Source organism: Marmota monax, unplaced genomic scaffold, assembly GCF_021218885.2.
Source record: "Marmota monax isolate L192 unplaced genomic scaffold, Marmota_monax_Labrador192_F-V1.1 WCK01_AAM20220418_F8-fsc00131, whole genome shotgun sequence".
Taxonomy (NCBI): domain Eukaryota; kingdom Metazoa; phylum Chordata; class Mammalia; order Rodentia; family Sciuridae; genus Marmota; species Marmota monax.
The window spans coordinates 955,879-968,788 of NW_026693141.1; the positions used below are offsets into that span (position 1 = coordinate 955,879).

Consider the following 12,910-nt stretch of genomic DNA (forward strand, 5'->3'; position numbering starts at 1 on the left):
ATAGAGCCTATGAGGTGGAGATCCATTTGCTTTACCAAGGAATGGTAAAGGGTGAAATGCCAGGCTGTTGCCTGCAAGGGCACATGAATAGTGACAGTCCCAAGCTTATAGAAAAGCAGAGCTCAGAAGAGAGCAGCAGGAGGTTAGGCTGAAAATTTCAGTCAATCCTATGAAATATCTTGCTAAATGAAAGGGCAGTCTTTGAGAATATGATCTCTGTAAGAGGTGGCTTGAAGAAGCAGATGGAAGTATATAAGCTCCATGTCACAAGGCCTGTCTCATTGGCTTGCCACTGCATGAATCCCACACCACCTGAGCTGTAACAGGCAATTATATCTTCCTGACTTACTGAATGAATGCGTCAGTGCTAAGAAATCCGTGCATATGACTTGACAGTAGGAGTCATTAGGGTTTGGTTGCCAATTCAGTTTGACTGTTGTTTTTCCTCCCAAACCGTTTGAAGCATGAGATTGTGACTGTGAGGCACTGAAAACATTTAGTAAGAAGGCAGTCCTGGAGAGGGGCTGGAGCTTCTGTCAATGAGGTCACTCTGCTGAATGCAGGGACTGGATGAGGGTCCCACCACTCATTCTGTGAATGCCTGTCTCAAGAGCATGGGCTGTAGAAGCTCAGGCCTGGCCCTAGCCCTTAATCTGAGCTGATTTGGATCCACTCAGAAACAAACTTGTCTTTCAGGGCTTGGAAGCAGGAATTGTCTGCTTCAGGCAAGGGCAACATGAGGAAGGTACACTTGTCCAATCAGCAGGGACATTTGTGTGAAGGGGAGAAAGTTCTAATTGGGAAATAAGATTTAAGATTTTGATGTAGCTGTAAAAATACTGCACAAGGATCAAAGCCCTGGAAGTAACTGTGTTCATAGGCCAGGTATTTTCAATGAGTGCTCATGAGGTGCCACAGTCTGGCTGGGCACAAAATAACCGAGCCACCACAAAAGCCTTGTAGATTCAAACAGCAACCCTTTATTCCCGAACTCTCACCGGCACTCTACACGCATGTTCTGGGAAAATCCACTCCCTCCACCGGGCTCTGCGTACCAATACTCTCAGAACCCCGCGAGAACTCCACGGGAACTCCAAGAGTGGGCGCCTGAGGCAGCAGGATACGCCCTAATCCTGGAGCTGCCCTATTCCCAGCAGGATCCACCCTAAACCCGAGCCACCCTAATCCCTGAGCAGGGTCACCTTTCAAACCAAAATGCCATGCGTCATTCCTACTTGGCTCTGGCTCTCAGCAATGGGGTAAAGGGCACAATAGCACCAAAGCGTAATTTTGTTTATAAATTAAAAGGGGGTACTGACAGGTGATAATAAGACGGTTAAGTAACAAGAAAAAACAAAAACAAAAATAAAAACCCTGCAGCAGCAACTACTACCTGCAGTTCTGAGAACACAATTTGCCAGTTAAGAACTGCGTCTAATCTGTTAAATTGGTTTTTCTTTTTTTTAAACAAATTTATTCTAAAGGTAGCTAAGTTGAGAGAGAAGCTTCTAGTAGTTTCTGATCCCTTGGGTATGATAGAAAGGAAAGTATTATTTAGGACACAGGTTTGTTGTGGGGACAAAATGAAAAACTTGTGAAGCACTGTAGAGTAGACAATAGTGACCAGAGAAGTTAGTTTTCTCAAACTACTGTTGTTGTATCACCACCAGGCTGGGTGATACAACCAAAGCCTTCTTTCTTTCATGGTTATGTCTATGGCCATCTCAGGACCCTGCCTAGTCACGGGAGCCTTCTCCATGATGTGTGACTAGTGCTGTAGACAGTGTTCCCCTTGTAGTAATCCCTTTATATCTGCAGGAGGTCGGTTCTAGGGCCCCCTCTCTCTGGATGCCCAAATCTGAAGACACTCCAGTAAGTTGGTATGGAGTGGCTTTATTATCCTATATGAAAGAATTCCCCACGCAAAGACACTTTGCCGGGAGAATTCCAATTTTATTACAAAAAGCTGTGTGCTTATATAGAACTAAGGGGGAGATGGTAGGGTTTAGATAAATGGCAGGCAACCTGTTTATTGGCAAGTTCTTTCAGATATCAGCTCCGGAGCCCAGGAATTAGTTCTCATTGGGGCTAAGGTTCCCCGCCAGCGAGATTTGAAATTGGCGCCGGTGGGAGAGTTCACACGGGCGGGAACTTTTCGCGCCACTGCAGAAAAGAAGAAGGTAGGAAGAAGAGGTGCTTAGGCGCCCTGTTGGGGTTTTTTCTCTGGGGTATGGCTGCCGTTTATACTTTTCCCAACACTATAACCTAAGCACATCCTCCCATAAACTTTAAACCATCTCCAGATTACTTGTATACATAATGTGATGTAAATGACATGTAAACAGTGGTACAGTTTTGTTTAGGGAATAATGACGGGACAAGAAGTCTATCCTGTTTGTACACATGTGGTTTTTTCCCCCTGAGTAGTTTCAGTCCACAGTTGTCTGAATCCCTAAATTTGGAACCTGAGCACTGGTTGGGCCAGCTATATATTGTTCTACTTGTCCCTTCTGTGCAGGGAGAAAGTGGAGCTGTGGTGGTGACTGCCTGTATTCCCAGCACTTGGGAGGTTAGGGCGGGGGGAAGATCACTCAAATTCAGGAGTTTGAGACCAGCCTGGGTGACACAGTGACACGTTTTCTCAATACATGCAGACATACATAAAAAGAAAAAGGAAAAGGAAAACCATGAATGAGAATATGGTTTACTTTATTTTTGGTGCCCCTTTGGTGAGGACTATTTTGTTGATCTTTTTAGCTGCAACTGCACATCTAGAGGGTGGCCTTCGTGGGAGAATGTGACTCTTGTGGTTACATGTCAGTGTGTGTGTGTGTGTGTTGGGGCTTGTCCTTGGTGGACTCTGGCTCTCTGGAGCACTTTTCAGTCATGGCTGTGAACAGTGCAAAACCTGTCTCACAAATACCTCCGAAGCGGGGACATAACATGTAGAAACCCTCACCGTGTCCCTAGTGATGGCAGATTTAAGATAATCCTGCCATCTCCAGCTGTATCCATTCAACCAGCCCCTGAATGCATCACTGGGGATTCTTAACCTTTTGAAGAATAAAGACTGATGTTCCAACCTTCAAGAAATTTGTGTCTGGAATGTCTTGCACAAAGATCACTGAACTCCCTCTTCTGTTCAGAATTGACACGTTTCAATTGCATCGTTATTGTAAGCACAGTAAGGGTCCCACTTCCCTAAATGCTGCCCTGAAGCAGCTCTGTGGCCATTTTTCTGTTGGCTATCAGTGTTTCTGGCATTCTACTCAATCGACCCAAACGCCTGTCTCTCCCCACATCCAGGGAGGCTCTCCTAGGCGCTCCCCAGTCCTACCCTGGCTCTTCTGGCAACACTCAGGTCCTCCCCCTAGAGAGGACAGGAAAGAGAAGAGAAGGCATAGAGGGAGGCCACTACAAACAAAAGTGGCTCACTCTAACCTCCGCTGGCCTCCCTCCTTCCTGGGGACACCAATGCCAATGACCTTGTGGAGGACCCTGTTTTCCCACAGCTTTCTCCTACACAGATTCAACTTGTTTCCAGCCAGGCCTCTGAACTACAGAGCTCTGTCACATTCCTTCCCCTGAGAAGCCTGTGGAAGGCCACCATGCAGTTTGCAGCTGGGTCCCTGCAGAGCTGCTGCACTGGCCAGCCTGGTTTCCGGCTTAGTTTTGAGCAGAGGCTGGTGGGATCTGAGTTGAGTGCAGCTCCTACACTCTGCCACAATAAGGATGTCCTCTTTATATATGTGCCCCGGGCCTCGTGGCTTGACGCATACTGGCCTTCAGGGTATGTTTGCTGAGTGAAGAATACAAGAAAAGCAACACACAACATTTAAGCTTCTCAAACCATCTTTTAATTTTCTGTTTATTCCATCAAGACCAAAGTTGTTACAAACAGGCATAAAGCTCCCCACGCCAGGGCACGAGGTGAGACCCTGCACATTCAAGTCCTTCTGGCTCTCGTTCCTGTATGTAGTCAATATGCACCCAGTCAGTGACTGTGGCCTCTGGTGACACACGAGGCATGGGCAGGCAGAAAATTTGGGAGCCTGGGGACAATGGTAAGGTCCAGTGGGCCAGGAACACAGGGAGTGCCCACCCACGCCACAGAACAGCAATTAGAAACAGGCCCAGGTGGCTGCACAGAGGAGAAAGGTCACAGCTGTCTCAAGGTCCTGGCACTCAGCTGAGCAGACCTGGGCTGCTTTCTGAGGTGAGAAAGACTGAGGTGCTGGCAGGAGGACAAGTGAGGACCTCAGGATCACTATCCCCCAAATTTTGAGTGAGATGGAACATTCTCTAACCCTTATTTTCTCTTGGAAATTAGAGGGGAAAACCAGGCAGAGGTTGAATTGCCTTTCATTCTTCCATATTTGTCATTAATTTTATGGGTTTTTTTTTTTATAAAATAAAAGAAAAAGGCAACAAACCAACCAATACCCTGTGTACAAGCTACAGCATAGAAGTTTGCTCAGCGATGTGGATAAAGGGCATTTGTTTCTAACCCTGGAGAGTTCCTGTTTTGGTGAGGGAAATTTGTTGGAAGTCACAGCCAGCTGAGAAGCCACTTATTTAATTTTGGCAACAGAGTCAGAAAGCAATGAGCATACACTTATTTCATTAGGCTCTAAAGGGGATAAAAATCTTTTTGTTCATGTAGGAGAACCCCATTAAGTGGTTGTAGAAAGGGACTAAAACTTAGGTGGCAGTCTACTTCCCAAGGTGGAAGTTTCCATGCTGGTAATCAAACATTACTGAATGTCACAAATTCATTTTTTTGTTTTTCAGCGTGTAACAGCTTGATGTGCCCTCCCCCTGTCCCACCCCAGCCCCTGATGAACAGACTGCATTAAAATCGCTGTTACCTGGCGACATTGGTACTGCAGACTTCCTTTAGAGTTCCCGTGGAAAACCAAAACTAAAGAAAAAGCCCCCACCCCGGCTTCTGCTAGCTATCAGTGAGGACAAACTAAGCTCAGAGTATAGCGAACGACCAACTGAAGGGGGCGTGGGTCTGGTGGAGGGAAGGGCCCCAGCCCGGCGCCCCTACACCGTGGTTATTTTCTTGTCCTTGGTGGCCTGCTTGATGGCCGCCTGCTCGCAGATGATCTCCTTGAGCCGCTGCAGCCGCGTGTTCTGGGTGCTCTGGTCCCCGACGCCGGTCTGACTGCGGTGCAGCAGGGTGAGGGCGTGGATGTACTCGAGCTCGGTGTACTTGACGCCCTGGTCCACCACCAGGTTCAGGAGCTCGTCGGCCGTGTTGTAGAGCATCTCGTAGTACTGCCTGCGGGACAGGACGGGGTGGTGACATGAGACAGGAATGTGGGGGTGTTAACTGCCTACTATTCCGCAGCAGTGACTCGTCCCTGGCAGGCAGGTTTGGTCCCATTCAACCCCCCATTGGTTCACTTGCTCATTCATTCATTTCTGGACGCTCCATACAGGGGGCTAATAGTAGTACCTACCTTTTAGGGTTATTGGAAGAATTAAATTAATGCATAGAATGGTGATACTTGATGAAGAGGAGCTCTTATTAGGAATGAAACAATAATGTGTCAATAGCTAGAAGTAATAGCAATAAGCAAGAAAAGGCCCCTTTCCTCAAGTAGCTCGGAGGAAAGGTAAAGAGAAGAAGAGAAATAATGACATTGCTGTTGACCGAGTTCCTTCCTGTCCAACCCTTGATGCACCCAGGAAGCTGTAACTCCCATTTCTCAGATAAGGAAACGAAGTCCAAGAGAAGTTAGCAGACCCGCCCCATATCACTAAGACAGTTGAGTTCCTGCACCAGGGTATGAACCCAGGATGCTGACTCCAAACCCATTAGCATTTATTCACAGACACAGAGAACTCAAAAGAAGAATGTTCATGTGCCATGAGTGAGGTGTACACAGAGTGAATTGACAGCAGAGGAAGGAAAAGTCACACTGTTGAGAGGAGGGTGTGGGACCAGGGGGACAACTCACAGGCCTAGGCTTTGGTCATATGGGGCTTCTGGGAGGAAATTCCAGATGGAGGGGAGAGCAGGAGCAAGGAGTCATTGGCTGGGTGTTGGAGAAAAGAGCAACACTGCATTCAAGTGCCACACATCTTCTCCACCCCAGAGAGAGGGTGAAGGCGGGAGTCTGAGAAGGTGAAGAGAGTCGCCATTCCTAAAATGGACATTACCACCACTATATCCCAATGCATCCGGGGGACTCTAAGTTACTACTTGCATGGTCACTCCAAACTACCCAGGAGGAGCGATTTGGCACAGGCTCCGAGCCACCTTTGCCACTATAGCTTGTTAGCAAAGGACATGAGAGCCTTCCCAGGTCTGGTTCACCTTCTCTCTTCCTGACACAAAGGGCTGGAGCTTTGCCAGGGTCGTAGGGATAGACCAGGGAGCAGGCCCAAGGTAACTCCTGTGGGTAAAGGGGTCTCACAAATCTTATCAGGATCACTGGCTTGGAAATCCTGTATTGTTGGAATAAGGATCTTTGATTTGTTTCTTTTTCATCAAGAACATTTTGAAAAAAAAAAATATAGGTATATGTACATATCCTAAGGAAAGATGAGGCCATCCTGGCTAGGGAATATATTCAAGGAGCTTTATAATTTCAAAAATTACACAATGGGATTGTAATCAAGAAAAGTTCTGGTGTCTTTTCATATGATGTTTTTTTTTTTTTTTCTGCTTTCTTTACTCTACTTTTCTAATTAACTTTCTATTTAAAAATGACAGCCTGTAATCCCAGCAGCTTAGGAGGCTGAGGCTGGAGGATCTTGAGTTCAAAGCTATCCTCAGCAAAAGCGAGGGGCTATTAAGCAACTCAATGAGACCCTGTCTCTAAATAAAATACAAAATAGGGCTGGGGATGTGGCTCAATGTCGAGTGCTCCTGAGTTCAATTCTGGTTAAAAAAAAAAAAGAAAAGAAAAATTAGGAGAAGAGAAATAACACTTTTTTTTTGAGAAAGGGTCTTGCCCAGGCTGGCCTTGAATTTGCCCCCCCTCCTTCTGAGTAACTGGGATTATAGTGTGCACCAATATGCCCTGCAAAATAATTCTCTTTTGTGAACATTCCTGAAATGTGGCAGGAATGAAAGTGCTCATTTTACTGAGTGTCTCCTGGGAGCAGACTGTTCAGCATTGCCTTCGTAGAGGGTCCTCTTCAGACTAATTTTCTGTAGTGGTTTCTAAAGTGTATTCATTTAATCCCATGGAACCTGATGTGCAGGAACCCCTGGTCAAGGGTAACACTGAATATGACAAAAGCATTTCTGGTAGAAGAGCAGAATGAACTAACCTCCAGGCCCGGGGTCTGGGAGCCATATTAGCTACAGTCAGGACACCTTTTGAAGTTACATGTTTAGTATAATCCCCATGTGAGCTTTGCACCCCACTCTTCAATACACCTCTTGTAATTTAAAAATATTCGACAAAAACATTTATAAATAATATTTTAGAGAAAATCTTATGCTGTAGGAAGATGCACCATATTTGTCCTGTCTTCACGGGTTCCCTGGCACACAATGGCCTCCTCCCTGACACTGGCTTTTGTTTTAAGAAATGAGAGCCTATATCATTTAATTTGCTTTCCCGTAGCTATACCTGTGAGGAACAGAGCTGTCTGTTTAGGAAACTTCCTAAGAATAGACATGCAAAAAATTGCCTGAGAATAACTCACATACAAATTAAGGTTTACCAAATAGAATGAGAATTTGGGGCTTATGATGCTTTTGAAGCTTGAAGGGACTTGAAATCTGCAGTTTCTAGACTAGTAGTTCTTGAATTTCAGAGGGCCTCAATATTAATTACCTGGGGAGTTTCTTAAAGGTACAGAGTGCAGAGACACTGACACAGATACTGTGACTGTCAAAGGTTCTGAGCCAGCCAGGACTTCCGAGTCTCTTTGGTAGGGGAATAAATACAAAACCATCCCCATCTTCTCCCGCCAGGCCCTAAAAGCCTTAGGGAAGGCCACAGAAGCCTGCTGTTAAAGGGTTTGTGATGCTTTTCACTGAGACTAAACCAAAAGAATTGGAATTCTTTGCATTATAATGTTGATATTTTTCTCATTTATCTTAAGAAGTAACACTGAACCCATCAGCCTAGATGAAATTGGATTTCTTTTGAAAAGTCTGATGAATTGTTTCTAGGGATACTGGCTGGTTTTCTACAGAGACTGCTCTTTTCTGCTGGGGGCAAACAACAAGATGAAGATGCCTGGATTGCTGGTCCTGGATCTTCTGTGTGACAGTGACGAAGGGCATGCCACTTAAGTCCTTAATGTTTCAATATCCTCTGTGCAATGAAGACCTTTATAAATCCCAGATTGACACTTCGAAGTGGACTGAGAGACTGAGAGAGTTCTCAACAGCTTCAGATGAACAGTGTGCCAGAATTGCAAAGCCAAGTTATTAAACAAAATTGACAGGTAACTGATGGTGTATTTTTCTATAGTTAGGGAAAAAATTCCCCTATAACCATGATGATATATTAGATTATAAAGAAACATAAATATTTAAAGACAGAATGAAATTCATTTATCTTTCAGAAAGGTACCCAGTAGCAGAGACTAATAAATCGGCATAGCAACAGTTAGACGTGGAGGGGGGGAAAGGGTGCTGTGAGGTGCCCTAAAGAGAAAATAGGAAAACGCCCCAAACTATGCAATTAGAGTGAGCCTCCATGATAAACACTGGCAGACTGAAATGAAATTATGTCACCCAACAGGGATAAATAATTGATCAGTACTTATTGAGGCCCCAGGGAAAGCAAAACTTGGTCTCGAACAGCAAGCAGCTGTTACCGGAGCAGCCACGGCTTCCCGGGCACCGCATTTTACACTAGATGGCGCTTTACTTGGCTGTCTGGGCAGGGTCAGTGACATTTTCTAGCTCATGACCTGTACAGCAAGTCTATTCAGGGTCACTTACTAGATGTGGACCCAACACCCTAATCTAAAGACCCAAGAGTTCCGCATCAGCCTGGTGGACAGCAGTCTGTGAAGAAGGGTGTGCCTTCCGAGGTGGCTTCTCTTATCCTTTGTTGTGCCTTTGGGCAGCAGTTCCCAGAGTAGTATCACCAACAGCGAGGGCAAACGGGGAGTGGTAGAGAAGCAGCGCGTGATGTCACACAGTCTGGCCCTCGTGGTCACAGTCTATAACACACAGCATTGGCATTTTGTTCTGGGGCAAACACATCATTTTCTCTTATCTTCCTCAAGTTTGCTTTAGTGGTAGACAGTTCTGCCCCGGCTTTTCCTTTCCTTTCCATATTTTTTTTTTTTTTTTTTTTTTTTTTTTTTTGGTGCTGGGGACAGAACTCAGGGCCTCACACATTCCAGGTGAGCACTCTATCACTGAGCTGCACCCCAAGCCCCTGACTTTATCTAATGGCATTGCCCAGCAACGCTTCCCCCCAGAGATTCTGTCTGAAAACATTCATACCATTTATAATGATATGAAGGCCATTTGGTAGGGTGGGCATATCTTTTTAAAGTTTTGTAATGAATTTGTGTCTCTCTGGAACTTAATACACATACCATATAGAATATATGGAACATACAGAAAAAGATTACTCATATCATTCCATCATAAAGAGATACCACATTTTGGCATATTTTCTGGTAGCTCCTCCACCCACTACCATGTAGTGTTCCAATCAATTTCTTTCTTATAGTTGAAATATTTAGGTTGAAGCACAATTGGACACTTTGGTTGTTTCCAATTATACAAGACTTTCTCTCCTGAGGTAGATTCTAAAAGCAGAATTAGTCCAAAGGTAAGCATATTGTTTTGAATACTAGGCAGTGCTGCTGGGTTGCTTTTTGATTTTCAATGTATATAAACAAACTGTTGATATCTGTTTTACTTTTGAGTATTCTGATCTTTCTTTAAGAGCTTTTCATACATTTTCAAAGCTAAGACACCAGGATAGTTTTAGTCTCTCATCCCTCGCTCTATCTCCCACCTTGGCAAACTCGGTATAGAAGTTACTAATGCATCTCTGGAAGTTATTGCAAATATTACAAAAAAAATCCTTTTTTTGTAAATTGAGGGAACAAGGCACCACTAAAACATCTACTTCCACCCAGGGCAAACTCTCCTTCTTGTACCTGTGGGCTTTGGGTGTAGGGGTGACAGGAAGGCCCTGACTATAGAACTGTCCAAAATCTCTGGATAAAGCTTTGCCATTTGCATTGGTGAGATTCAGAGTCTAGATCCCTGAATGGAAACTGTGCTTTTAAATAAAAGTTGTCCTTAAGTATCTGGGAGGGGCTGATTCCAGGATCCCCAGGCTCAAGTTCCATATATAAAATGGCATATAATTTGCATATAATCTATATACACCCTCCCATATTCTAAATCATTCCTAATTATCTGTATTACCTAATATAATGTAAATGCAACACAAATAGTTGTTATACTCTATTGTTTAGGGAATAACAAGAAAAAAATCTGTACATTTAATATTTTTTCTTAATATTTTTGATTCTTGGGTGTTGGAATCCGTGGATGGAGAGCCCATGAATAAGGCTGGCTGGCAGTGCGCTATGTCTCATGCTGGTTTTTAGAATCTGTCTTTATTTTTATAATGTTAATAATAATGTTCAACTTTTAGATATATCAACAGAGTTAAAACTTTGAAACAGGTACGACTATCCACATTTTACAGATGAGCAAACTAAGATATAGAGTACGAATGATTTATCTAAGGCCTCAAAGTGAAGTACTTTGAACTCTGTACTCATTCCAAAGCCACATAATATACATATCTGAAACTGTAAAAAGCGAAAGTACTAATTTCAAAGAATATTTGTATAGCTAATTCAGTTTTAGCCCTGATTTTGGAAATATAAATTAAATAAAATTCCTGTACTAACTCTTTGACTTCTATCATAATGGAATGAGCCAGTAAAGTGGAAAGTCAGAATTCATTTATACAAACTTTGTAGTTAAATTAAAAAACACTGGCTTGGACCTGGGAATTAAGTGATACAAACTTAAACAGTGCATAATTAAGGAGTTACAGAAAGAGTTTTGACTATTTCATTTTATTACCTTTCTTTATTCCTTCTTTGCTACTCAAAGCTAAAAGTTCATGGATGAGTAACTTTTTCCCCCTTTTTAAAGCTGACTGCTCTTCTGATTCATTACTTCTGAGTAATCAAAGCATTTTCATTGTAAAGACTTTATCTGAAGGGAAACTCTTATACACTGTTGGTGGGAATATATATTAGCAGAGCCATTTGGAAAACAGCATGAAGACTTCCTAAAAACCTAAAGAGAACTACTGCATGATCCAAACTATCACTGTGTATATATTTAAAGGAAATAAAATCATTAAAAGAGAAACTTGCCTTGTCATGTTTATGGCAGTACGATTCACAAGAGCCAAGATAAGAAAATAACTGCATTATCTACAGATGCATAAAAAAGGAAAATATGGCATACACACACACACACACACACAATGGAGTATTAATTGATCATAAAAATAGTGAAATCCTGTTATTTGCAGCCACATAGATGAAGCTGGATGAAGGGTCATTATGTTAAGTGAAATAAGCCAGAGGCACAGAAAGACAAATGCACATGTTTGCACACATTTATAAAAAGCAAAATGTTGATTTAGAGAAAAATGGAGTGGAATAGTGGTTACTAGACACTGAAAGGGGCACAGGTAGGGCACAAAAGAAGTCAGATAAGGGCACCAAAACACAGTTAAATAGGAGGAATTGGTTCTGGTTTTCTAGAGTGCATTAGGGTAATAACTGTTGGTGGAAGGAGATGGAAGTGCTTATTACCCTCATTTCACCATTACACACTACATACATGTATTCAATTATCATACCATAACCCTGAAATCCATGTAAATATTATGTCTCAATAAAAAAGACGTTCTCTTTAATCCTTCCTGAGGTAAAACTATATTGGTGTCAACAAGATAATTAAGTGCTGATTTCTGAAATACAAGTTTAAGAAGGACCTATATATACTTAGTAGCTCCCCAAATAACTTTTTAGCCAATACTTGCTGAATATTCTTTATCAGAAATGCTTGGGACTAGAACTGCTTTGGATTTCAGATGGTTTTTTTTTCACCAAATTTTAGAATATTTGCATATATATGAGATATCTTGGTGATGAGATCCAAATCTAAACATGAAATTCATTTGCTTCATATATATACTGTGGTTTGAATGTGTTTTGAGCATTCCTCCAAAGGCACATGGGTTAGGAGGCTTGGTCCCCAAGGTAGCAGTATTAGGAGGTGGAGGGGCCTTTAAAAGGGGAGTCTGGTGGTGGGTTCTTGGGTTTTTGGGGATGCTACCCCTATCTTAGGAGGGAAATACTAGTTTCCTGGAGGAAGTTCTCTTGAGAACCAGTTGTTAGAAAAGCCTGGAGCTGACCCCTGAGTTGTTCTCTGGTTTCCTGAATCAAGATGTGATCTCTCACTCCTCCAACACTCCCACTATTGCCATCTGCTATCATGTGATCCAGCTGAGGGCCCCTCATCAGAGCTGAGCAGATTCAGCTACCATGCCCTTGAACTTCCACAACTGTGAGCGAAATAACCTCCTGTGTTCATAAGTAGCTTGGCTCAGGTACTTTGTGATAGTAATGAAAAGCTGATTAACAACATCTTACATACATAACCTGAAGTGCATTTATACAATATTTTTAGTGAGCTTGCATTTTGACTGCAACCAGTCAGGTGAGGAAGTTTCCACTTGCAGTATCATGTTGGTGGTCAAAATTTTTTGGATTTTGGAGCATTTCAGATTTTAATTTTCAGATTAGGGATGCTCAACCTGTTACTGGACTATTTCAAGCATTTTAGTAAAACTTCAGGGGTAAAAGGGCCACTACATCAAGTGAAACATTGAAAACATTCCTGTTTTCTCTGCCTACCCAATGG

At 43.0% G+C, this 12,910-nt stretch overlaps 1 protein-coding gene across 1 annotated transcript in view; it reads right to left on the reverse strand.

Annotated features, from left to right (window-relative positions):
• Window positions 1-3,834: 3,834 nt before the first annotated feature.
• The window catches only part of Exoc4 (exocyst complex component 4), a 782,534-nt gene continuing 773,458 nt past the window's right edge, over window positions 3,835-12,910 (reverse strand). Inside the window, exon 18 of the mRNA XM_046455063.2 lies at window positions 3,835-5,287. Coding sequence (XP_046311019.1) covers window positions 5,050-5,287 — 238 coding nt within the window. The 3' untranslated portion in view covers window positions 3,835-5,049. The remainder of the gene's footprint in view (window positions 5,288-12,910) is intronic.